The sequence below is a fragment of the Clavelina lepadiformis genome, chromosome 9 (genome assembly GCF_947623445.1).
Source record: "Clavelina lepadiformis chromosome 9, kaClaLepa1.1, whole genome shotgun sequence".
NCBI lineage: Eukaryota > Metazoa > Chordata > Ascidiacea > Aplousobranchia > Clavelinidae > Clavelina > Clavelina lepadiformis.
In genome coordinates this window covers 13,552,785-13,580,142 of record NC_135248.1, presented here as the reverse complement: position 1 = coordinate 13,580,142, position 27,358 = coordinate 13,552,785, and the positions used below count along the sequence as shown (strand labels likewise).

General features: G+C 35.3%; 2 protein-coding genes across 2 annotated transcripts; one reads left to right on the top strand and one right to left on the bottom strand.

The window, feature by feature from the left end:
- The first annotated feature begins 1,157 nt into the window (after window positions 1–1,157).
- Window positions 1,158–3,477, top strand: LOC143470554 (uncharacterized). The gene has a single exon (XM_076968769.1). The coding sequence runs from the start codon at window positions 1,249–1,251 to the stop codon at window positions 3,067–3,069; it is 1,821 nt and encodes a 606-aa protein (XP_076824884.1). The 5' UTR covers window positions 1,158–1,248; the 3' UTR covers window positions 3,070–3,477.
- Window positions 3,478–4,197: 720 nt separating this feature from the next.
- Window positions 4,198–25,813, bottom strand: LOC143470494 (uncharacterized). The gene is made up of 19 exons (XM_076968665.1): window positions 25,639–25,813; window positions 25,413–25,568; window positions 22,023–22,091; window positions 20,429–20,592; window positions 16,186–16,333; window positions 15,984–16,119; window positions 14,912–15,090; window positions 13,404–13,541; window positions 12,449–13,021; window positions 11,919–12,016; window positions 11,390–11,544; window positions 8,396–8,658; window positions 7,243–7,340; window positions 6,796–6,953; window positions 5,395–5,480; window positions 5,065–5,304; window positions 4,811–4,949; window positions 4,595–4,741; window positions 4,198–4,428 (listed from the first exon to the last, which is right to left on the bottom strand). The coding sequence occupies exons 2-19, from the start codon at window positions 25,561–25,563 to the stop codon at window positions 4,251–4,253; spliced, it is 3,120 nt and encodes a 1,039-aa protein (XP_076824780.1). The 5' UTR covers window positions 25,564–25,568; window positions 25,639–25,813; the 3' UTR covers window positions 4,198–4,250.
- Window positions 25,814–27,358: the final 1,545 nt, after the last annotated feature.

The following is a 27,358-nucleotide window of genomic DNA, read 5'->3' as shown; positions in this document are numbered from 1 at the left end:
CATTTTGTAATATTATTCTTCCGTTTTTCTCTTTTCTTGTACTGCAAACAATTCCAGTGCCGCAAATTTTACTTAGAACCAAAGCCACAAAGAGAGGGAAGGCTTTTCAGCGCGTATAACACAGAAACGAAAAAAATCTTAATACGCAGAAACGAAAAAAAGTCAACACTAGAAAAGCATTTTGTCATTTTTAAATGCAGCTTTAGATTAGAAAGTTGCTGTAGACAGTGAAGAGACTATCAGTATAGCGTTTTTCAAAATGAGGTCAAAATTTAAACGTTTTAGGTCAAAATTTAAACTTTTCAGATCAAAATTTGCAAATTTTAAGGTCAAAAAACTGGTTGCCCTAATATTCACCTGTTTACAGAGATCAGTGGTTTTTACACCTCGAATACCATTTGCAATGAAATATATTGACTAGTTTTGTGGTCAAGATAGCAAATGATGTGATAACCGATAAGCATTAGCCTACCTTAATGTTGTTTGCCTCTGCCGGTATCTGGATGGATTATATTCAAACTGGTTGCTTGTGAGTAGCCCAGAAATTATTTCAATTATCAGTAAATGAGAATTGCAGACTCTAGCTAGAAAATTTATGTACGTTGATTAGATGCAACAATATAAATAACTAAGGTACCTGTACCGAATAAGGCCCGGTCCCTAATAAGGCCCATTGCTCATATTTCGCAAACCCCTGCAAATAAATGAAAAATTTTGTCCCTACATAAAAACTAATATAAATTCATGATGGTTTACCAGATTTCATCCTTGTCGCGTGATCAACCGATTCGCTAGAGCGAAACAAAAATTTGATACTTGCAGTTAAGGTGGTTTTGTTAATTTAGAAAAAAAGTAAGTGAGAATTTGGCGGGTTAAATGAATTGTTGTCTGCTGGCTGAAGTTTTCATGTAACAACCAACTTAGTATTGAAAAGGATAATGCACTTTTTTTTGCTAAAATTTTTCTGATAATAAAAGTGTGACATTTTTTTCGTGGATGCCACATGCGCTTAATAAGGCCCATGCAAGATGCTTGGCTTGGCAAGATGCAGCAACCTAATATTTAGTAATAATAAGTTTTTAGTTTCAAGATAGAGAAGTCTAAGTTTTGGTAGGATGAGTTGCTCTTTGTTTGTATTGTTATAATTATTGTTTCAGACAATTGATTTTCATAATTTGATAAAAGTTGTTAAGCAAAATCTATCATAAGAAAGCTAATTGCATTTGTTTTTTGTGCAATAAAGTAATCATGCCACCAAAAAGAGCTCAGTGGGATGAAAAAGATCTTGAAAAAGCTCTTGAAGCTTGTGAGTCAGGAACTTCACAACGATTGGTTGCGGAACAATTTAAAATACCTCGTCGAACTTTGCGAAATCATATTCAATCGAAGCAGAAATTCAAAAAATTGGGTAGACATCCGATGTTAACATCGGAACAAGAAGCGGATTTTTGTTCACGAATTATCCGATATAGTGAAGTTGGCATGCCCCTGACAGCTCCAACTATCAAGAGCTATGTTTTTGAATACTGTGTTGCAAATAATATTCCCAATCTTTTTAATGATGCCAAAGGTGCAGCTGGTCGTAAATGGTTGGCAGGATTTTTGAAAAGAAATCCATCCATATCATTAAGAAAAGCCCAATCAATGAATCCAGGCAGAGCAGCCAAGTTGAATAAACACATTGTGCAAGACTACTTCAGTAAGTTGAAGGCAGTAATGGAACAGTACGATCTGTTTAACAAGCCTCAAGACATTTTTAATATGGATGAAAAGGGTTGTCGATTAACACTACACCATCAACAGCAAGTAATGGCTAAGAAAGGTGCCAAAAGAGTTCATATGGTTGCTGCTGAACATGCAGAAAATGCAACATTGGTAGTGTGTGCAAATGCTGCTGGCAATGTCATCCCACCTATGGTGATTTTCAAAGGGAAAAGAATGAAGCCAGAATTTGCTGATCATTTGCCTCCTAATTCATTAGTCTGCATGTCAGATAAAGGGAGTATGACAACAGAGTTATTTGTTCAATGGGTGGACCACTTTTCTAAGTTCAAACCATGCAACAAAGTTTTATTGATTTTTGATGGCGCATCCAGTCATCTTCATCCTCAAATTGTGGATGCTGCAGTTGCTCATGACATAGTGCTTTTCTGTCTACCCAGTAATACCACTCATGAACTCCAACCCCTAGACAAATCAGTGTTTAAATCATTTGAACATTACTGGGATATAGAAGTCATGAAATTCTGGCGCACACATCCGGACCGTATTATAACGAAGTCAAGATTTGGTTCTCTTTGCACACCTGCTTTCTACAAAGCTGTGTCCATGAGCAATATTTCAAATGGATTTCGTGCAACCGGTATCTATCCATATGACTCATCAGCAATTCCGGATGTTGCATTTGCCCCAAGCTCGTTAACTTTTCAAGAGCAAGATGAACCATCTTCTCCCTCAAACATTAATACAGGTGCCGAAGCTTGCTCATCAGCATTTAGCATGGATCATCAACGAGAACAATCTCTCCTTTTAAATACCAATAACAGTGTCAGTGTTGAAGCTTGCTCATCAGCATTTAGCATGGATCATCAACGAGAACAATCTCTCCTTTTAAATACCAATAACAGTGTCAGTGTTGAAGCTTGCTCAAGCACAGACTTTGCTTCTTCTACATCATTGTGTGCTTTTGATAGTGAAGTCGGAACTCCAGCGTCTAACATGGATCAACACAGTCCAAATTTAAGCTTTACTGAGCTTATGAAAACTCCCAAGATTAAAAAGAAGCAAAGCTTTCGCAAAAAAAGCTTGAATTACAAGGCCCAGGTTTTCAATAAAAGACTTTTCAAAAATGCTAGTAAAGGCTCAACTAAATATATCTCCAAGACTACTGGACGTAAAAAAAAGAATAACAATGTCATTAAATCAGCATCTTGGTTTTGTGCAGTGTGTGAAAGTGAAGCACAACTGAGTATGCGTCAGTGCTCCAAATGTCAAGTATGGTATCATGAGGAATGTGTAGGCCTCGATTCTGACGATGACGACATGTTTACATGCATGGATTGTGATTAACGATGGTTATGGGGGTCGGTGACCCCCCGCCTGCTGCACCTATGCTGATGGGTCGCATGTCTTTAAGTTTTCAAAATTTCAGTTTGTTCAGTTTTCAGTTCGTTTTACAAATTGGTGGTTGCTGTCTTGTTTTATTTGCTTAATACAATTTTTCAGCTATGTTTTGAATCAAAATACTCACAAAATTGGTGGGCCTTATTAGGAGCCTATGCTCCTAATAAGGCCCATTTTTTGGAATTTTTAATTTCTTTATAAAAATTTTTTGGGGGGTTGTCAGGTATTGTGGTTTTAATATGTTGTAGTCATATACCCTCACTAATAGAATACGATTTTTCAGTCTATTCTCATTTGTGGTTCTTGAGTTATTTTCAAAAAAGTGTTAGGTGGGCCTTAATCGGTACAGGTACCTTATAACGTATATAAATATATCATTGTAAAGGGTGAGTTCGACTTGGAAGGTGACATTTACTTATTTCTGTAATTTCCATTGCTACAACTATACACCGTAATACACGAAATCGTTCATCAACTCTGCAAAATATAGGATGATGAACATTCCGTCAACAAGACTCAGAATTTTCATAAAATTGAGTCGAACTGGAAGATCTACTTTTATAGACTGAAAAAGTCAAAATCAGAAGTGTGTAAATTGTAACTGACAAGAGTAGATCCTACTTATCCATACTATAGATGAAAATTTATGTACAGGTTGCAAAATGCAAAATGTACAGGTTGCAAAATGCAAAATGTTACAAAATTTCGGTCGTGCAACAGGGAAAAGGTCGTTAAGTCGAACCATGACGGTTGCTATGAAGTAAATCAATAGAAATTTAAAAAGTCAATACACAAAGAAATAAAAGCTAAAGATACCACCACCAAATGTAGACTTGAACATCGTAAAATTGAGCATATCCTACGACGTCCTCTACCGGCGAACCCCTGCATCGCAGATAATTTTGGCGCATACAACTGTGGCGGTCGTGATAATAAATTGTAATATTTATATAAATTGGCTTTCCAAATAAGCATTCTGCGTGTCTCCTACACTTCTTATTTTTTTCTTCTGTTCAAAACCACTTTAGATTAACATTTTTAACGTTGGTAAAAAGTTATTAAACACTATTTCAGACCATAAACAAAAACTTTATTAAGCAAAGAAATACAATCGGCAACAGCAATGGTTATTTACTGTGCAAAATCTCAATTCTGGAACGGCCATGGTTGCAAAGTATGTCAGCTTTACCATCGGCGTTTGCGTCGAGAAGAATGACCTCATCACTGGCGCCGGTGCAGAAATAAGATTCGAAAACCGCGTCTGCATCGAAGATTGCATTTTTTGACAGCTTGACTGACAACAATCTGTCAAAAGAGAAGAAATACTGCAGTAATCTGACAATATTTTCGAAGCAAGTTAGTAGTAAACGCCCCATAACCTCTACACCGGAAAAAAAAACAAGTCAGTGAACGAAGCATGTACAAACACTTTCCTCTGTAACAAAAATTTTCAATGAAGCAATGACATTACTTTTTCTCTTTGTCTTGACACAGCAAATCATCCAAGCCATCACCATTGAAATCCGCTGAATATTTTGCCCCTCTACTGCAGTCCTGCATGTAACCAGACCATCCGAGTGCAGCGAAACGTCCAGATGTATCCCCGTACAAAATGTGGCTGTTAACACAAGACCGTGCACATCAGACAAATCTTTGTAAAGGACAAAGTTGTGAGAAGAAAACTTACAAAATGCCACTGTCCTCTCCACACATTGCATCCTGGTTAAGGTCGCCGTTAAAATCGCCAAACACCCACCGGAGTGTTTTAGAAGCTGGGCAGGGATTATTGAGCGGTTTTATCGGCGTTCTCCTGAACATCTTGATCACTAGAAATATATTTAATTTATTAAATGAATGAAAAGTAGCAAAAATTGGACTTTTATCAACGAGTGCCATCTGTCAAGTATCCTGCTCTGTGTTGTACTAAAGATAAACGATTACTTGGCTCTTCGCTGTACAGCCCAACTCTACCAGATATACATGGCTGAGTGTTGCATGATGAAGGTGCAGACTCGGTTGTACGCGGGTCTGTTCCACCTGGACAATCCTTATCAAACCACCGCACTAAGGTTCCAGTTCTACTTTCTTTTTTCAGACAATGACGTCGATACCATTTCCAGCCGCCACCACAGCTTTTCGTGCAAGGAACACTTTCGTACCAAGCGGACCATTGCGGACGCGCTGAAGAAATGAAGGATAAGCTGATTCCAGTTGAGCAAAATGTTTTAAATGGAACATTTGCCTGAATTTCTTATTTGGTAAGTCAAATACCGTTTGTACACTGTGGTACGTTGCACTTTATAGCATTTGAATTTAGTCCAACGCACGTTCCAACAACTCCTTGGCAGGTTCTAGACCTAAACAAATAACACGAACAATACATCAAATAACTGCCCGTAAATTAGCAGAATTTAACTGATTTCAGGCTTTGTAAGAAAGTCTACAACCAACCTTTGACTAAAATAAATAAATTAAAGAGCAAATATCGATCAGCGAGTCTACTACTACCTTCACTTGTACATACATATACAAATCCATGAGCTGTGTGTTAGTTTGGACATGATTAAAGCAAGACACACGTATTTAAATCTTAGATGCCCAAATATTTTGCGAAATGTATACAACAGCTCATAAAATGCTTTGTTCTTTCTGGGTCGTTGTGCGAAAACTTGCATGTCTTACTAGTGAAGGGCAAGTTCAAAAACAAGTCGGCCTTAAGTCGAGGGATTGTTGCCAGTAAGTGCACCGAAGAAAACATTTTGTGATAATACGTAGTGGTTAAGTAATCATTTGCAAAAAATATCTCAAATTTAACTTTATTTTGAAGTAGATGGCGGCTGTTATGACGTATAAAAGCAAAAACAAATATGCTTGGTGACTGAGGTTGGTGAGTTGTGGCCTAGCATCTACTTTCACTCGTACCAATACACCAAAGCTCAGCTAGCTCGAGCGTAATTTACACAAAATCTTCCTGTTGTCACTTCAGTACAGTTTGAGTACAGGGTATAATTTAAAACGCTTTAACGAAATTAATTTAAATGTTTGCCCATGGCCAGCTGTTAGGGTGGTAACATGTTAGGAAATTATGATGAGTTAAAATTTAAATATAAAATATAAATATAAAATATAAAGAAATTTGCTGTGAAAAAATTGTATATAATTAAAATATAGAAAGACAAAGGGGCTATGTGTCTCTAAGGTTTCAGTTAGGCATTTAAAGGTTAAAAATATAAGGTTAAAAACGTATAAATTAATCCTAGTTTATGTCGAATACATGAGATCCGACATTAACAAATATCAATCAAAGAACCAGATTTAAGCGCGTGAACTTCACTTTATGACATCATAGTTGTCATCAACTACACAAAAATGAATTGCAAATTTGTGAAATTTGACTAAAAAATTGTTTAATCGCTGGCAAAAGTATTTTTAGTTATTCCATGTCCGGTATAATAAAATTATACTTAATAAAATTACATTGATAAAAGGTCAAATTTTCTTAGTTTGTGATTTTTATTTCAATTAAAACTGGCTTCAGTAATAATTACATTATTGTCCTATAATAGCTATATAATTATTCTATAATAGCTTCTATATTCTACACAGCACTTAGTTTATGTCATTTTTATCGGCAAAGCTTAAGTGTAACATATTTACGCCAAACAGTTTAACCTGATTTGGTATGAGTTGTCCCCACAAGTTCTGGTGCATTGTCCATATGCGGTCCAGGGTCCCCACTGAGATGGCGTCTGGCAATTGCTAGGACGGTCACTATCAGCACATTTCTTTCTCCTGAATGAGTATGTGTTGGGGTAGTGATATTCACAATCCTGCATATGCAATGTAACAGCAACTGCTCGATTGTAATAAAACACTTGTTTAAGAAATCAAATACTCAAACATTCTGATATTTTCATTACTGTAACAATTTCACCACCTGTTAACATTTGACGCACAACTTTATACGCCTTAATTTATTTTGTGATCATTTTACAACTGTGCAAAGGGAGTTGCTAATCTATGGCATCATGCAAATGCTAATGCATCTTTAATCTATGCACACTCATTAGTTACCATTTCATTTTGAACAAAGAAATGAAAAAGTCCAATGATACTTACAGTAATAGTTCCATAAACGCAAGAGCGATGAGAAAGTATATATTGATTAGTACACCTGCATTTGCTCCAAGGTCCAAACTGACCCCACTGTTTGGGCCCTGACAAATAATACAAGTTTTATAAAAATTCACAACAGTTTACATTGTAGAGATTCAACAAGAATGGCATGAATGGCTTTCGAAACCATTTTCTAAATATACTTAGGTCTAAATATACACACAAGGAATATCGGAGTTGAAACTATTCAAGCCGCACTTCCAAAAAAACTCCAATATTTGAGTAAAGTGCTAGCTGTCAGTTTACTACCCAACAAGATAATATTTTATTGTAGGAACGTGTAACACAAACGTGGTTTGAATTGTTGCATCCACAGTTTTGGCAAATGCAGTTGAATAAATTTGTTTCAGTATTCATAACACATCAAGTCTAAACATAAAAACAGGCTTGGAATGCGAAATTATGCATTTCAAAACTTGAATGTTAACCTAAAACGTTTTACTGTAATTACTTCGAATTTCAATGGTTTTCAACCTACCATTATCAAGCAACTTCAATGATTGAGTTAAGAAGAGAATGAAAAAGTAGTAATTAAAAAAAGTTTATCTTGAAGAAAAAGTTCTGGTTTGACATTATCTTGGCATGAAGTTTCCTTGCCTTCATTTTAACATACTTCTATTGCTAATAATGGAATATGTTACTAATTTGTGAGTTTAAGATTAAGTTTTGTTTTTCTTTTTTTATAAAGGTTTGGAAGCTTTTGAACAAGCAATGAACTAAAAGCCCACGTTGTAATTGAAAAAATGACATATAACGAATAATTTTCTGGCACTGTTTAAGCAGCATGTTAGATTTTTATGGATATTAAGCAAGCTGTTTGATAGATAAAGCTTGCATTGCATAGAGGGTATGTACCTGTACTCATACTCCCACTATAAGATGTTTTGTAAAATAATTTTCTTCATTACCTACCTTAAAAAATAGTGAAAACCTAAGTTTCCTCTAAAATAATTACTTTAATAACAATTGCAATGCATGATTTGTTTTGTTGTAAGTATGCAAAGATCTAGTTATAGAATATATATTGTATATTCCATAATAACTGCAATGCATATTTATCAACATAACCAATAAAATGAAAAAATCTTAGTTATACCTGTATAACCAGATGAACCACCACTGCCACCAGTTGTACCACCACCAGTTGAACCACCGCCAGTTGTACCACCACCAGTTGTGCCACCACCAATTGAACCACCACCAGTTGAACCACCGCCAGTTGTGCCACCGCCAGTTGAACCACCACCAGTTGTACCACCGCCAGTTGAACCACCAGAAGTACATCTCGGGACAGTGCAGGGTAGAGTACTAGCACTGACTCCATAGCACTTACCATTACCTGCAGGACAAACTCTCTCCCTAAAACAAAGCATGCACATATTACCAGTCTAAAATTTCAACTTTTTTTTTCAGGTTTGGGTTTTGACAACTCATTTTAGCTAATTTTGGGGCGCTGAATCCGAAATGAACTCAGATTTTTTCTATCACATCACGTTTTTGAGATATGAAATATCCCTAATTTTTGAAAAAAATCAATTTTTGCCCCCCCTCTGTTGTCAAAACAAGGAATTCTGATGCAATAAACACTGTTTTACCTGCAATAATCTAGCTTTAATTAGCAAACAAGCATTCTATATTATATTCACACAAATTTGCGTTGTCTTTATTAAAATTTCATGTTTTGGAATAAAAAATAGGCATACAAAAGAGCAACCATAATAACATCAAACGCTACATTATGCTGACGAACCTGTCGATAGGACAGTGACAAGGTATTATCTGAATTATAGCCTACAGTTCACACAATATGCACATAGACAACGGAGTGCAGAATTTCTGAAGACACACACAGAAATAGCAAAGTGCCAAAATAAAAATTGACTCAAAGGGACTTGGGCAGGGCGAGTTCAGAAACAGTCAACAAAAGAGCTTTCATAAAATATGAACTCTTCACTTATAAGCTTAAAAATGCTCTTTTGAGGGACTTTCTTTTATGAGCAGCATCTGGAATTTCTCTTTTCAAACTCCAGCAATAGTCGGCCATCATATGACAATCCCACCGACCTTGATAACGTTCCTCCATAATTTTAATATCCTGGTGGAAACGTTCACCCTGTTCTTCACTAACTTTCCCAAGGTTTTCTGGAAACTCATCCGCATGGCTCTTCAAGTAGTGAACTTTGATGCTCATCCTGCATCCCAAATCTTCAAAACTAAGCAGTAGCTCCCTTAAGAGATCTTTATAATTTTCTGCTTTTCTGTTTCCCAAAAAATTTCTCACAACAGCACCGAAAGCATTCCAAGCTCTAGCCTCGAATGGGAAACAGAAAAGCAGAAAATTATTAAACAGTTATTGCCAGTTGAACCACCACCAGTTGAACCACCACCAATTGTACCACCACCAATTGTACCACCACCAGTTGAACCACCAGAAGTACATCTCGGGACAGTGCAGGGTAGAGTACTAGCACTGACTCCATAGCACTTACCATAACCTGCAGGGCAAACTCTCTCCCTAAAACAAAGCATGCACATATTACTAGTCTAAAATTTAACTTGTATTTTTCATGCTCTTGTAAGCCAGACATTATTCTGCCACCCAGACAGTACAACTTCACTAGAGCAGCCACTGAATCATGCTGTTATTCAATACTCGCATGCCCCGTATTGCGTGAGGAAGACAAAAGATATAAAATAGTTGGTGGTTTGCTCCTTTCAGTAACACTTCAAGCCCCAGAAGTTGATTCTTCACGATTGTAAAGGATTTCGTTGTTGGAGCTTGAAGTCACAAAATCGTCATGAAAACTCAATTCAATGACATCTACCACCTTTCCAAATCAAAGAAAGTAAACCTCTATCTCAGGACAATCTTCAACTAACAGTCGTCCTAAGTTTTTTACTGTACTCTTACCAAGTCGAGAGCTCAAATTTTTCAACTTTGCTTGAAAGGATAAGACATCCTGAATCATGCCTACTACTACCTTGTCTAAGCCTTGCAAGAGTGTGTTTAGATCAATTAGGTTTATGTCAATGAGTTATAGCAGTGAATCCCAACCGCGGCTCTAAGCTAGCCTTCTTGTGGCTTTCATTGACCCTTGAAAATCCCTCAAAAATATAAAAAATCTATTTATAACAATTAGGGCGATTATTTTTTTACTTATCAGTTGGAGTTGGAGTCAAGTTGGACATTAAGTTGATTTGTGTTATTTTTCTTGTCACTGTTTCTATTCGTTGGTACATGCTCAATACAGTTTAGGTTTTTTTAGCTGCAAATCTTATGTCTGGGGTACACCAAAATAGACTTATGTTATTGTCAGTTATGCAAAGTAGTTAGGCTATGTTATATCAAACAATTAGTGTGTCTTATCTCTTAGTCAATTAATTGGTCCCTAGGTCGCCCATGTAGGTGAACTTATACGATATCGTGTTTGGTTGATAATGGATCAAGATGTTGAATAGAAAAGGGCCAATATCAATCTTCACGAGATGCCTGTCTTAAAGCGTTGCTTCTTTGCTGTCCATAACCAGTGGTGATTGACATCCCTGCAGTGTTCTCAACAATATTTGTCGTTTCGCCAAAAACATTTTGCTTGCAACTGATTGTCCTTGGGGCGACTTTATTTTTCAGATTAAGCTGTCCTTGGAAAGTGAATATATTCGACATGAACCTTTGCTAGACCTCTCACACACATTACAACAAGGTTTGTTGGCTTTGTAAATAAAATCTGCAATTTAACTTCCGGGAATGTGGGAATCCAGTGAGATTCAGGTCCCAAGACAAGCTTAATTTAAACCAAAGACATGTCAGTGACCAAATTAAAAAAAATGTTTTTCAGGTACATATAAAAGGATTAATGTTATTACAAAATCGCTGCTAATCATGACAGGGTTTATGGTAATTTATTGACTCGCCCTTGATTTATGGTCAACTTATTTTAACCCCTTTTTCCCAATTTGACAAAACTTTACCTAGTAAAAACTAATTTACCATTGTATAATATTCAGTCTATGTAAATTTGAATATTGAAAAGATATTAAACATTTTGCAATACAACAAATTTATTTAGGGATATATTTATACGAGTTTAACCTCTGTCTAAAAGCATAAGTTCCACAAGTTCTGGAACATCGTCCATAACTGCCCCAGGGTCCCCACTGAGCTGAAGTGCAATGTGTTGGACGATGATTAGCAATGCATTGCCTTTTACTGTAAATAACCGTGTTGGGAAACTTCTTTCTGCATTGCTGCATATACACCATAATACTAACTATAAATAGAAAATTAAATGTAACAAACTGTAAAACCAAAACAATCATAAAACTTAAGATTTTATTCTGATTTATACTGATATATGTTTACTATGTCATTGAATTGTAAATTTTACTACCATCTTGTAATGTATAGCTTACTCAACATTTTAACACACAACACTCTTGAGGTTAATTTTTTTACAGTTTAACAGCATTTCTCTGAGTGCTGGAACAATGTCGCTATAGCACAACATACTCAGCACTTCACAGAACTTTCAGTTTCAACATATTTACATTTTGTTAATAGGATTTTTGTTAAGGAACATTCCTTTCCACAAGCAACCAACAAAATCGAAAAAAGTACTTACAGTATAAGTTCCACCAATGCAAGTACGTGCAGCAAAGGAAAATGCACTTGTACATGTGCACTGCCCATATGGTCCAAAATCACTCCAACGTATCGACCCTAAGAAACAACTAAGGTTTGCTAAAACTTTTTTACAATACACATTCCATTGGTTCAATGAAACAGTGACAATATAAGTCTAAAAAGACACGTAATGTAGCTGATTAACAACTGTATTGTAATGACTTAACTTCCATTGTAAAAATTCTGAACAGGATTTACAGTTTGAAAAACTCAAAGTAAAATTTTAAGACGAATAAATTTACAGCAATTGTTAATCAAATAAGACTGTGAGACATATAATAACAAACTGACAAGCAACAAAATTTTTTAATATGTCGGTGACACTGCAGTGGACTTCAGTGACAGAAAATCTGATCTTTACAATCCAAAAGGTATACGGTATACTTGTAAAAAAATATTAATTATTATTCTTGTTATTAGGAAAAAGAAATGCATGATAACGAGAAAACAAGAGATTAAAAATAAAACCTGTTGTCCCGCTGCCACCTGTTGAACCACCACTGCCACCAGTTGAACCACCACTGCCACCAGTTGAACCACCACTGCCACCAGATGTACCACCACTGCCACCAGTTGAACCTCCGCTGCCACCAGTTGTACCGCCACTGCCACCAGTTGTACCGCCACTGCCACCAGTTGAACCGCCGCTGCCACCAGTTGAACCGCCGCTGCCACCAGTTGAACCGCCACTGCCACCAGTTGTACCGCCACTGCCACCTGTTGAACCACCACTGCCACCAGTTGAACCACCACTGCCACCAGTTGAACCACCACTGCCACCAGTTGAACCACCGCTGCCACCAGTTGAACCTCCGCTGCCACCAGTTGTACCGCCACTGCCACCAGTTGTACCACCGCTGCCACCAGTTGAACCGCCACTGCCACCAGTTGTACCGCCACTGCCACCAGTTGAACCACCACTGCCACCAGTTGTACCACTGTTGCCTATTTTCAAGTTTTTGCAATACGCTGCATTCAATCCCTTCATATCCTCTTCAGATAAGTCATTCCTACGGTCAGGTACTCCTTTTGTCAGAGTATCTAAAATCATATTTCAATATAATAGAAATCACATGAGCAGGCATCTGCATGGAAGAAAGTTTTAAGTTCATGCAGCATTTAGTAACAAATTGTAGTAAAAAATATTTCAAATTCCTCTGCCAAGAGTGGGCAACCTTTTGCTCATGCCGTTCCACTTTAACGCGAGGTGATGGCCTGCGATCTATTTTACTGTGCCATTACACAAACAAACACAAACAGCAAGTTAACGTCCAAAGTATGAATCAAAAAGCAGAGGAAGCATGGTGCAGTTGCAAATGCAACAAGGAAGCTCGACAACGACTAAATATAATTGGCCGGTTGACCACCTAGCAAGCTAGCATTGATATAAGTCAGGTATAGCACAAATTGAAAGATTTTTTACCAGGTAACTTCTCCAGAACTACTTCTCCATTTGATGAAAAGTCCTTTTCTCCGTAATGCATAATTGAGTCAAAATCATACGGAGATCCCAAATCTAGTACAAGTGGCGGTGGAATCATATGGAAATTGTGATCCTTCCCTTAAAACATTCTATTACTCAGCAAAACTGACAATAAAAATATGATAAACCCAAACTCACTGTTTTTGTAAGTAACTACCAATAAGTGAAAGCAAATTGTCAATTTATCAAATTGAAAATAATCTTTCAGCGGAGTCGATTGCACTTTCATGACATTTGAAAGTCTATTGCTTAAGACTTAACTAAATGGAACTTTAAATTTAGTTATTCACATTATGGGTCAAAACATAATGTACCAACACAGTCTATTTCATGTAGCATGCTCAGAAATTGTGCTCCTAAAAAAGTATGATTGAGCATACAGTATCCATACACTAATTTCAGACAAACAGGAGCAAAATTCTCACTATTGTTAATTTAGACCAGGGATGTCCTTGGACATGGGAAATAATTCAATGGGCCGCAGAACCTATTAAATTTCAAGAAAAATGGGTACATAAAGTACATACCTTTGGAGTGAAAATGACTAACGGGCCGCACAAAAATCTCAGGCGGGCCGCAGGTTGGACATCCCTGATCTAGACCATAAGTGTCAAACTCCCGGCCCGCGGGCCACATCCGGCCCGCAATGCTATTTTATACATTGAACTATTTCCGGCCCGCGAGACCATTGTGCAGTATAATTTACTTTTTTCAAGCAAGAAACAAGGTTATAACAAATCGCACAATACAGCAGCACAACAGTTGCCTCATCATACGATAGAATAAATCGATTTATTCCCAGCCAAAACCGTCAAAAAAAAATAAATTTGGTGCTGTTTCGCTGACTGTTCCAATTCATATACTCGTGTCACGAAACGTTCAATCAAGTTTTATCCTTACGGCCCGCGGCGTTAAATAAGTTTTGAGTTTTGACCCCTGGTGCGATTGAGTTTGACACCCCTGATCTAGACTATAGTTAATTGGCAGTAACTGGACTTGTTTGCCGCTCAAAAAACACATCTGAAGAGATGTGGCCAACTCACGCACAACACTATTATTTAAAAATGTATGAATTGCAAAGACTGTGCATTTGTGGAACCTTTCAAGTAACAGCCACTAAAAAGGGGTTACAAGTCTTTGACAGCTTTGGTACAATTGCTTAAGCCTTTCATCACTGGAACAGTAAAATAGACCTTCATATGTGACACACCATATGTTACACTGTTTCCTTAACTCCATATAAGTTGCCCATTAGCATAAAATGATAAATTTGGCTGTTGGTGAAGGTTAAAAATTTCACAACCACTGCATTAACAGTAAAAGCATTTAAAAATTTTGTTTTTGAGCATTTAACAATTAATCATCCTTTTTTGTTTGTCACAATAAGATTCAAGTTTTTCAATTTATCAAAAGTAATTATGATAAAAAGAGGAATAGAAGTATCAAACCTTTTCGAACATTTTTGTAGTGAACTTTGATAAATTCATCACGGTCTGGCCGACATTGTTCATGCATAAAACCAAAGGCGTGTAATAGTTCGTGGGCGACAGTAGTCCAGCGTTCACAGCCATACCCAATGCTTAGATCTTGGCCAGTATCAGCATCAGGTATTTTCCCAACCTTAGACCTGCAAAATGTTCATATTGAAGATAGCACTGATTCAAACTCAATTTCATTTGAAAAGAAATGCAGTATAGATGACGATTACTAGGGTAAGAAGGGATGTGATAATGTGCTGTGCTTGTGAGAACTCAACATCTTCTACTTTCATGATTGTGAGTGCAAGAACATACAATGTTATAAAAAAAAGAATTTTTGATTTGATAAACATGTTTTTGTTGTTAAATTGTCCAATTTTCAGGGTATTCATTGTTGGAATACAGAAGACGTGTTAATACGAATGCCAAATAACAACAATCCATGCTAACCGACACAAAATTACAGGCAATTTAATTCTTGTCAAGCATTTTACACCTTTAATGAATCAAAAGAAGTTGGATTATTGCTTATTTGTAGAGAAAGTTTGCAATAAAACTAATGGCTATATTTTATTGATTGATTTAATAATTTGATTTGATGAGTATTGTACATTTTCCACCTACATAGGCTACATGCATGTGTATTTGATATTTCATACAAATCAATTTTTACTATTTGTACATTACATGCAACATCTGTCATCTGTTACACTATTTGCTGTGTTTTTTTTTGGCTGAAAGAGCTTTCTCATATTTTTTTTGTTTAATGACTTTTTGCTAGTGGTCTGTGTTGTTGCAGAGAAAAATTAACTGTTGTACATCTCTGTTATAAACGATATTGCAATAGAACAATTGTTAATAACCAAGAACTTAAAATTAAATTACACTGTCAAGAATCGAAACTTTATGCCATCTTTTGCTTAAGTAATTGAACAACTTATGTAAAGTGGCATCAAGTATCATCCCAGTAACTTTAAAAACTTAAAAAGAATTGTTAAAAAAGCTATAACAATATGTTACAATATTCAAATCTAGGACATACCAACATCCACTGTCTCGAATATATTTGATATACGATGAACCTGATGAGGATAAGTAAGGCTTAAATTTAAAACATGAACGCTTCTCCAATTCAATGTGTCCTTCTTTGATTGCTTTAACAGCTCGTGGGTCTGATTCTGGAATATTTAGGTGGTAGAAATTCTAAAAACTGATTCTTCAGCATGAAAATATGCAGAACTTACTAATTCTAACGTCCATTTCGAAATAAATGATTACTTTTTGATCCTTAATGTCCTCATTCCAACGCAAATTAAAATTTGGAACTTCAACAAATGATCCATGCTGAAGTGAAAATTCTTGATATTCGTCATCTTCTTCATAACCGTAAACCTGAAAATAAAAATATAGAAAATCTTTGTCATTTTTTATTGAATTGAGAAAATCAATGCACAATCTTAACTCATCCATAATAATCCTTCAAAACTTATCTTGACCTCACTTACTCACTAGCTCACTTCACTTCAACTTTTTCTCAGAAGAAGTAAGCACTAGGCCAAGAGTGGCCAAACCGTGGCTCTCGAGCCGCATGCGGCTCTTTGAGCCTTTGATTGCGGCTCTTTAACAAATTAGCATTGTTAAATTGGACATGCATTTTCCCGGTCTAGACGAGTTGTTTGATCAGATTATGAAACAATGCGTTCTATCACACGTATTAGCAATGGATTCATTGTTAGTAATAATCAAATTACACTCCAAAAAGTACATTATTGTACAGAAATGTGCTAACTTGTACACTGAAGTTAAGTAAACTGTCAGATTGAAGCTGTACCTCAGGGAGTCTTGGTTACGGCTATACTAATAATTGCAAAAAGAGTTGATGGAGACTCATAGTATTACCTCGCAGCACTAATGTTAATCAATAGCTACACTTCTTTGTGAGTGAGTAAATTTGTGTTTTTTATTGTGTTTGTGTTGTGGCTCTTTTAAAACTGGAATTTGTTATATGCGGCTCGAGCATGAAGCAGGTCTGGCCACCCCTGCACTAGGCCATATTTTGTAATTTCAATGACTTTATTTGTGAAAAAAAAGTACTTTTATCTGATAAAATTTGACATAAATTTCACAAATATACAAATAAATTCAAAAACAAATAACTATTTATTACTATTCATTAGTCATTACAAAAGCTTGTTTAATACAAATAACCACCGCCTAATGTTTGATTTTGGATTCCATCTGCATGCAAATTGCTCTTTATTGTATTCAAATAATTACAATGGCATCGATTTCCAGGAGACAAGGGTGCGAAGTACGAAATTGGGGCAGCCTGATAACACAACCCACTTTACCATGATAATAGTTGTAGGAGTAAATGTAATAGTAAATTGTAATAACTTATATAATTGGAATTTTAATAAGCGTGAGTGTTCTCTAGTTAGATGAAATGTAATATTTAGAAAGCTATACTATCCTTCATTAATCATGTCATTCAAACATTTAATTCCTAAACCTACATATTTGACATAGTACATGAGTGTTTTTTAGGCAGCGTCAGATATCTAGAGTGTATGAAGTTAGATGATATTTGTGGTAAAGAATCTCGATGACGTAGAAGATGTAGATTTTTGGTCATTTCTATGAAATACTTTGTACACGCATCATGATGCAAATGGCAGAATCTTTCGCTGATTGGCTCATTATAGCGATATAAAAACTGAAGTTGGTTCAAATAACTCTCCTTTCCCTTCCCTCTGATTCATCATTCAATTCAAGTCATTAGCTCTATTCGGATTGTAAAATGGGCATGAAAATGCTTCTGATATAATTATGACTAAAACTTGGAATATAAAAATTTGTTGATCAAACCGACAGTTGATCGAACGACAAACGTTCACAATATCTTCAAGCAAGATTTTTGCGTGTTTCTCAAACATTGAGACAATGAGCCATTGTAATGTGCGGTCTTTGTAATGGTGTGCATTAATGAATTGTGATGTATATATCATTAAGTTGACGATTTATATTTTATATCTATATTTTATATTTGTGTCATAAAGTTGACGATTTCGCATGGCGGCCGGCCCGTCATGCAAAATCGTCCGGCCCGAAACATGTTAATAAGTTATCACAAGAATACGGCCCGTTGCTTCTTATTGAGCTCGCAAGTTTACTAAAAAACTAGGTGTGGCCGACCCCGCACACACATTTTCAATCGTTATTTACTAGAAAACTATACGTCGTAGACTGATCAGATTTTTACAGGTTAGTAGAAAAATCATCTGGCTTCTTGTATACATCATAATTGTAAAACTAAAGAAAGTATATTTAGTGTAAATTAGGTATTTCTAAAAGTGACACATTTCTAGAAATTCTTCTTGTTACGCCGCGCCCCCGTTTTGAGAAGAGAACGAAAGAGAATAGTTAGTCAAGTTATTGGTGCGTAATTGAGTAATACAATTCAATGCAGAGAGAGAGCAAAATTATATAAATATCACAATATCTCAAAAATTACAAAATACAACTTTATCAAACAAACATGGACAGATAGCTGAACATTTTTTATGAAAAGTCACCAAATTTCAATTTTCTACAGCAAACAATGCAACTGTACGCCACGTTTTGCTATGACTGTGTGCGGGAGAAGCAACAATCGATTCGATCAACTGTCGGTTTGATAAAGTGTCGTTTTAATAAAGTGTCGTTCCATCAACTGTCGGTTCGATCAACTGTCAATTCGATCAGCTGTCATTCGATTAAGTGTCGTTCGATAAAGTTTCGTTCGATAAACTGTCTTTCGATTAAGTGTCGCGTCATAAGATAAAACAGTCGAGGGAAGGGAAGAAAAAAAATTGAAACATACTAATAAAGACATTTTAGCTTGGAGAGCAATTTAAGTACAACGGAAATCAAACACATAATAAACAATAAATAAAAGATAAACAAGATTATAAAAGAGAAGAGACAAGAAAGCAGAAAGCGCAACACAAGGCAGTTTTCTGCAACAATTAACCTTTTTCGTTTAATTTAGAGTTATCTGTCCTGCCTATAACCGGTATAAAATTGCTGTGTATTTAAAATATATCTCAAGGGTAGATTCGAGGAATTCGAGTAATAACTGGGAGCAATTTGTAATAATGTAAATAAACGTCAACATGGCCTGCCAAGTCTATTCAAGTTTGTGATGTTAATAGTTTAGTTCAGGGGTGTGCAACCTTTTGTACAAGAGGGCCAGATCCCAACAACTGGTTGAAACTGCGGGCCACACCTTTAATTAACATACACGTAGTTAAAAGCACAAAATCAATAACAGTTTCTTTCGTTATTGGTCTTGTGACTTTAGTAGGGGTTATCTCCTTGCAGAAATATAAGTTAAGACGCAGGAATTTCTAAAGAAAACTGCAATTTAAATTAAGCGTCTACATTTTCCTTGAAATGCTAACTGCTCAGCAATTGACATCTTTGTGAATTGCGTTCTTGCTTTGCACAAGCTAGCCGTTAGGCCCTAATCGTCTGTTTGTGACGCAACAATACCCTAATCGTTAGGGTATGGTTGCGTCACACACAATCAGCCAAGGTTTGATTCAGCACTGCAAGGGGATTGGAATTGATTGCACATAGCAGACTAAACTAAATTAAAACTCGTTTCGCGGGCCGCACACCGTTCAAAATTGTCACTTCTCCGCGGGCCGCATATTTTTCCTTTGCGGGCCGCATTTGGCCCGCGGGCCGCGGGTTGCACACCCCTGGTTTAGTTCCTTCACCGCTTCACTATATTTTAATACAAATTACTACCAACTACTTTATAGTGGTTCATTATTTGATAAGAAGCTTCATAATAAAGAATAGAATTAAAACATACTATAAAGATAAGTTTTGATAATTTTTGAGAATTTACTAAAAGCTTTTAAACAACAGGAACATAAAATCTCTGAAAGTATCTATTTTGCCGCAAAAAGGTCATCCATTCAAACCGCTGTCAATGATGAGCGCTTAGATTAGCGTCAGACCAAAGCAAAAGAGCTATTCAGTTTTGTTGGATTTAGTCTCTGAATATGGCAATTTCAACTTTAAAAATTTACTTCAAACATACAACTTATTTCAGTAAGTAAAACATTTCTTCTAAATGTGGTTTTTAATTTGCCTCCCAGATTTTTCAATTTCTTTCAGAAAATAGCTTCAATACCAATAGCTTATTATGAACAAAAGTCAAATCGGAGTAATAGCTGACCATCTCAGAAAGACTCTACCACCTAAGCAAACCTTATTACACCAATGTTTTGTGTTCAATAACAGCAGTACAATGTATTAATTGCATTTTCCACGTAAGCCAAGAACTGTTTTGCTGCAGCTTAACGGAAAACATCTATTACATTCAAAGTCGACTGATTTCGATGCGAATGTGCTAACTGAATTCTAATGTAGTAACAATATAACATATGAGCAAACTTAATACAAGTTCAATAAAATATAAATCTTGCAACCCACCTTCAAAAAACTTGGTAATTGAGCCTCTTCGATTTGAATATCTCCTTGGAATGAGTTGGTATCTACTGCACATTTACAGCTCACTGGGCATCTATCTCTGTCCATTTCATAACCAAAAGGACATGAAAAGGAGCAAAGCGAGACATCAAAATCACACTCAACGTCTACAAACAAATAAAATCATTAAACTAAGTTTAAATGATGTAGTACTAAAATTTTTGACCTGAAAATAGAAACAATGGGATCTACTGGTAAAAATGTGGTGTTCCTTAGGATCACCTAAAATTTGTTTGCAAAGTTAATATCTTGCCATGGATGTGGATTGATTTGAAAGTTAATTTGTTGATCATATGTGCTTATTTCATTCTATATTATTTGATTATTGCAATGCAAATAGTGAACGTGATAAATGAATGTTGACTTTTAAAAAAAGTAATTAATACGATGTTGCACAAATACCACAGTCCACACACAGGTAACTATAAAGAATTATTAAATATATTACTGTATTTTACGGACCATAAAGCGCACCCGATTATAAGGCACACTGTCAATAAATTGCTTTGATTAGTTTTTTGTTCATACATAAAGCACACCAGGCTATAGAACGCAATGTATTTTAAGGAGTATGGGTTACCGTATAAAGCTCATTAAACAAAATTGCTCAATTTTTTCTATGGTTATTGTATTTTATTCAAAGAAACGATCAAACGAACAAAATATAATTTAAATATAAATATGATAATAATATATAATATAAATATAATAAAATATAAATATAGAAAAATATAAATTTAACCTTCAGAGTGCCAAGCTATATCCTGTTTTTATTTTGTTTGAGAAATGTGATCTCTAATTTTAAATTTTTGCAAACTTTGTGATATGGCAAGCGGAAATGAATGAAAAAGTAATCAGATGTTTAAGACTTAGGGCAGTGGTTCTTAAACTGGGGGACGTGTAAGATTCATAAGGGGGGCGCGAGAGATGACAAATGTGCATTATATTCTACATTCTTGATTAAAGATGTGCATTATCTTCTACAAAGCCTCGAATTAAACGTTTGATTTCCCAAAAACAACTACATCCGTCACATTAAGGAAAGTTATTGAAAATAAATTATTGTTTTGTTTAAATGCTTTTTTATTTTGCAATGAGGTGGGGCGCGGAATTTTTAGGTACCGTCAAGGTGGGTTACACAGAATACAGCAAAAATAAAACTTTTAATAAATGACATTCAGCGATATTTTGAACTTATCCTATTACTATCATTTATCATACTTAGCCTTTACACAAATTTCAATATTACATTGATCTTATTTTGTGCCAATGAGCATCAAGCTGTCAGCAACAATAATAAGCTTGGCCCATTCCTACGATTTGTAGTTCAGATTTTTTGTATTTTTGGTTGCAATTTTTATTCACACCAATAAGTGGGTATCAATAACACAAGTAGCTACGTACTGCATATCTATTGGTCGCTTTAATGTTACCCAAAAAAGGTGCTATGCCATAAATTCAATAGCTTTATTTTGACATTATTACATCACAGGTGAAATTAGTACAAGATCATATTATAAACCTTCAGAAAAATTACCTGGACAGGTGTTCCTTTGCAAACCATCTTCGCTGCTTCTTCTGATTTCTATGCATGGATCAGTTGACCCTGTTTAAAAAGTCTATTTCATTAAAAATAAACAATATAAAATGGGGTACAAAAACACACATTGTGCAACGACCAATTCCAAGTATCCAAGCATGGCTTGTGGCAGGCTGTAAGCAAGCTTATGACATTTAAAAAAACCTGCTTTTCAAAAGATCATCGATTTAGAGTTTTCATCAAGAACATAGTTTCTGTTCCACAAATAAAAGTGTTGCATTATTTATGAAAAAAAATTCATCATAGTGCAATTGGCCAAAATCACAAGTTGAACCATTAACTACTACAGTCGAAATCGGTTAATCGCATAGTCAATTTGCCAAGCTTTTTTATGCGATTAACCGATGTATGCGTTTCCTACATTTTCTCCGCTATTCTCTTATTTAAACACCGGCGCACGCATTCTTGCTCCTCCGCCGATTTTTAGAATGACACAATGCATTATGACGCAGCAAGTGAGCTTCCTAGTTTTTGATTTCGACACGTGGTTTGCGCTTTGCAACGTAACAATCCTTAAATAAAAATTAGTCTTGTTGTTCTATTGTGATGCAACGATCCGTAACAATCCTTAAATGAAACGTAGTTTTGTGGTTCATAATCACTGTAGAAAAGGCCTTTTTTCGTGAAGTTTTACTTTATTGTTCAAATCATTTACATGCTACTGTCTCTATAGCCTTCAGCCTTGCGGTGAATTTAATCACAGCAGTCTTTAATTCACAACTGCTGTCTTCAGTGTCTTGCCGTGTATTTAATCGCTGCGGGTTATGGGAGATCTTGCGATGATTTTTGTTTATTGGTGAAGATAATCTTCAGCAACTTCACTTCATCAAAGGAAATATGCGGTTAAGTGATACAAGTCTACAAATCAATCAAGAATTCCTATCGTTGAATTTTCTTCACAAGTGAATGGGAATGGTTTGGGATTATGCAATGCTATCCGATTAACCGATGTGCGATTAACCGATTTCGACTGTATATAACATTTATATATATACAGGGTTGCCATTGGTCTAAACTCAAAAATAAGGATGACTAGAAATCGAAAGACGAATACCACCTTAAACAGTGCACAACAGGAAAAAGCAAAAAAGCAACCAATGTTCCTAAAAAAAACAAAAAAAAAACAAGACACTATCTGCATGTTTTTAATTTTGGTATCCCTTTGGTACAAAATGGTATATTATACTAAAGGTTTCAAAATGCCCAAATTACGAACCTCTGCCCTAAAAATAAGGACGCAAGTGAAAATAAGGACATGTATTAAAAAAAAGACAAACATATTTTCTAAGACACGGACCTTTAAAATAAGGACGGTATGGGAACCCTGTATATATATATATAAATATATATATATACATAGGCGCCGAAGTTTACAAAATGTAGGGCGGAAAAGTTAATGGTTTCATATGTTTGGGAATTCCCCATGTCAAGGATTGTTGTAAAAACACAAAATAAGATAAAATATACTTCTAATCAACGTTATTTGCGACAACAGCCATGCTACAAGTTTTTGCTTCTTATAAAAATTCTAGACTTGTTGGTTATGCTAACCTAACACTTATAGCTCAATTGTATTTATCGTCCGTGATTTTCTGCACCTCTTCTAGTTTTGCTCTCACTATTCTCTTTAAACTCTTCGCATGTGTCGTCCCAAGGTTATTTTTGGTCATTATGTTTCTCTGTACAGACGTAACACCAGAGATGGGAAAACACTTCCAACAAAAGCATATCAGTCGAATCCGGTTAATTACATAGTCAATTTGCCAAGCCTTTTTATGCGACTAAACAAATTATGAGTTTATGCAAAAGTGCAAATTCCACTTATTTTCTTACTTGACATGCGACGCTGGTCACGTGTAAATACGTCAACACGCAAAACACTAACGTTTATTGTGTATAGCGATCATTCATTCATTCAAGCACGCAAAAGATGAAAACATGCTTTCTTGCATTTGTGTTTTTAAGCGAACAAATGTGGCCATGTCCGTCTCTTCAAACTGTAGTCGTTGGCGAATTGTATGAAGTACATGCAGAACTTCTTTATTTTTTTGGGTTGTCACAACGATTGCGTCAGCAGAGCTTTCTTTATTGTTGTCGTTTTTTTCAACTTGTTTGTTTCGTAAAACTTCTGAACATATTACGTCATCATTTTAACGCAACGCTTAAATGAAACTAAAACAGTGCGAATGTTAATGTGAGCATATTGACAGCCACGTGTTAATGCTTAAATTGAGTATTGTTGGTTTGATTGTTTCGTAACAAAGCGCAGTACAAGTCACAAAGCTTACGCATTGCCTGTGTGCTCCCAGTGCGCGTTGTTTTCAATTTTATCTTTTAAAACCTTTTGAATAATCGAATAAATTATGTTCATTTTTAATCAATTAAGCGGATTATGCAATAAACCGTTATGCGATAAACTGAAGTATTATCTTTACAAATGGTAGGCTATGGTTTGGGACTTGCGCCCTTTATGCGATAAAACAAATTATGTGATTATGCAGAATGCAATCAACCAGATTTGACTGCATAACCTTTTGAACATAAAATCGCTATTATTTGTTAAAAAAATCCAGGGCGGAAAAATCCACCCTGTCCACCCAATTTCGGCGCCCGTGTATATATATATATATAATGTATCATATATAACATTTTTGCGCGAGCCACTTTAGACAAAAAAATAAGAAATACAGTACACCAAATAATATGTCATTAATCAATGGTTATCATGACACGGGGTTTGTAAATTGGCAGTTAAAATTAGTTTCCATCGTTGACATGAATGTTCAGATTGATAATAAGTAATTCAGAAATTTGGGAACAAGTTCAACTTGTTTTGGAAAATTTATCATCCTCTGAAACAAGTTCCCATACTAAGCAACCACCCAAACAGAGTCACCATCAACTATGTTTACAACAATATTATCAATGCAACGTAAACAAAGAATGAATGAAGTCTATGCCAATTTAAAAAGATCTAACAGCAAGTTCTTGCATTGTACAAATATTTTCATAACAAATAGTTCATGGCAAATGAAGAATACAAAAGGTAGCTAGTAGCTTTTTTTGTCAGTATAAAGGCGCTAGAAAATCAAGGGCATTTTAAAGTTGCCGTTTCTATGATATCAAATAGAGAATGTGAAGCAAAAGTTAGTCAAATTTTCACGACCCCAATAAAAATGTAAAATTATTGATAAATAAAATCAAAAACTGATAACTATAACTAAAACTGCATCAAAAACTGATCATACACGATTCAGCGTTGAACTTTAAAACGATTTCATAAAGAAATATAACTTTTGCTTCTAAATATAAAACTCCTTATATTACCTGACAGAGTAGAAACTACAATTGCAGCGATACTAGCCGCAGCAAATAAAATGGAAGCAATTTTTATGTATGTGGCATTAGTAATAACAATTTGATTGGCATTTGGTTGGGGGTTTTTGCTTTTTAGCGGTTGTTTTCTTGATGTTTTCATTGTTTCTGAAAATGGTGAAATATTTAAAAGTATTCATCAATGCAAAGAACAACCGACATTTGGAAAAAATCCTACCTTTGAGCTTTCTCCATGAATGAGAAATAATTAAATATTATTCCATTAGTCTTCAAATTTAATTTGTGTAATTGTTCAAAAAATGAGGGAGAATAGAAATCAACACACTAACAGAAACACACTGTTTGCAGTCGAAAACACAAGTAAGGCAGTTATTAGTATCACACTTCATTCCATGCATTGAGATTTATCAGTTTTAAAAAGTTTTTAACTTTATGCAGCAAATAATACTCACGAAGGTTAAATAACCACTGTTTGTCATATAATATTCTAGCAAGCATTTGTAAACTTTTCAAACTATCAACTTAAAACCAGTCATGAAAGCATGGTTTCTTTTATAGACAGTTGTTTGAAATTTTTGCCCAAAATCTTGTTGTTGCAAAACTGTTTTGATCAATGCTGCAACTATCAAAGTTGGCCTCTTTTAATCTTACAAACTATTTTTTAACTTAATTATTTAATCCTACCTGAATACTGTCTTTTAAACTGGCTACCAGCAGCCAATAAAATAACTCTCTAATTACCAGCCACTCGTTACCAAAGTAGAAAATACAAAATTTGCCAATAGTAGCCAGCAAGGAAATTAAAAAAATGCCATAGCAGTAATAACAGTAGCGTGCAAATTTAAAATAACCAATTTTTGCTCTAAGTAAAAAATACTATTGTTGTTAGCATATTCAACTCTAATAGCATAGTTTAGGGAGATTAATGTTTACAGTAAACATGAAATTAAACAAATGACAGTATTTGTCATTGTCATTGTCATTCCATCACAGACTCATTCAACTTCACATGTTTACTTGCAGCAGGTCACAACCTGTGAGTGTGCACTTAAACTGTGCTCTTAGGTTCTTTTGCTTAAAATTAACCAATTTATTATTTAAAATATTATTGTTGTCAAACTTAATCCGATATAGTTTAGGGTAATTAATGTTTACAATGCTTAATAGTATGAGTTCACATATATAAGTGTTATATATAGCTTTCACGTTTCGCCTAACTGATTCTATTTGTTTTAGGTCTGTTCTGTTCTGTTTTTAATACAGCCTAAGTTGCTCGAATTTAGTGTTTGAGTTTCAAGGTTATGACACTCAGAAAAATCAAACAGCTGCAGTCTAGGCTGGGACGAGCAAAAATGTATAGCGCTGACCATCAATAGCTGAATTTTTGCTTCAGCTGCATGGTAACGTTCTCCCTTACTCAAATGTGTCGGGTCTTTTGCTCGACACCAGGAGATTTTTAAGGCTGGGAGGTTATAGCTATCTTAAGCACTTTGAGATTGGATTGGAAAAATAGGAATAAGTGCAGATCAATATTAAGGTTGCTTGGTTAATTTTCAACTATGTAATTTATGGATCTAAAGCTCTTACTCTAGGAGCTTATGATGGGGTTTGTTATGTGGTTTCCTTTGGCGTTTTCGATATAGTTGTTTAAGAGCTCAAGAATAATGCAAACCTGCATTAGAAGGCACAGTTAAAAAATGAGTAGGCCTATTTGCTGAAAAAATCTTTTGTTATTATTTTGTAACGTTTTTAGAGACGAAGCCTACGCAGTTAAAAAAGGCATTTTCCTAAGTAGCTAACAAGCCTAGCTTGTTTTTATGTAATAAAACTTCAATTACTCGAAAACCGCCAGATGGGGCCCATATAAAATTTTGCCGGAAAGTAAATCATAAAATGAGTAAATGAGAGTAGGCTACATCATATTGGCATGTGGAAAA

Coding starts and splice junctions, on each gene's coding strand:
- LOC143470554 (XM_076968769.1), top strand. CDS start 1,249: ATGCCACCAAAAAGAGCTCAGTGGGATGAAAAAGATCTTGAAAAAGCT.
- LOC143470494 (XM_076968665.1), bottom strand. CDS start 25,563: ATGAAAACATCAAGAAAACAACCGCTAAAAAGCAAAAACCCCCAACCA. Junction 5,481..6,795: donor GACAACTCATACCAAATCAG/GTTAAACTGTTT, acceptor TTATTTGTTTAG/GTCTAGAACCTGCCAAGGAG. Junction 4,950..5,064: donor GCTGTACAGCGAAGAGCCAA/GTAATCGTTTAT, acceptor ATATATTTCTAG/TGATCAAGATGTTCAGGAGA.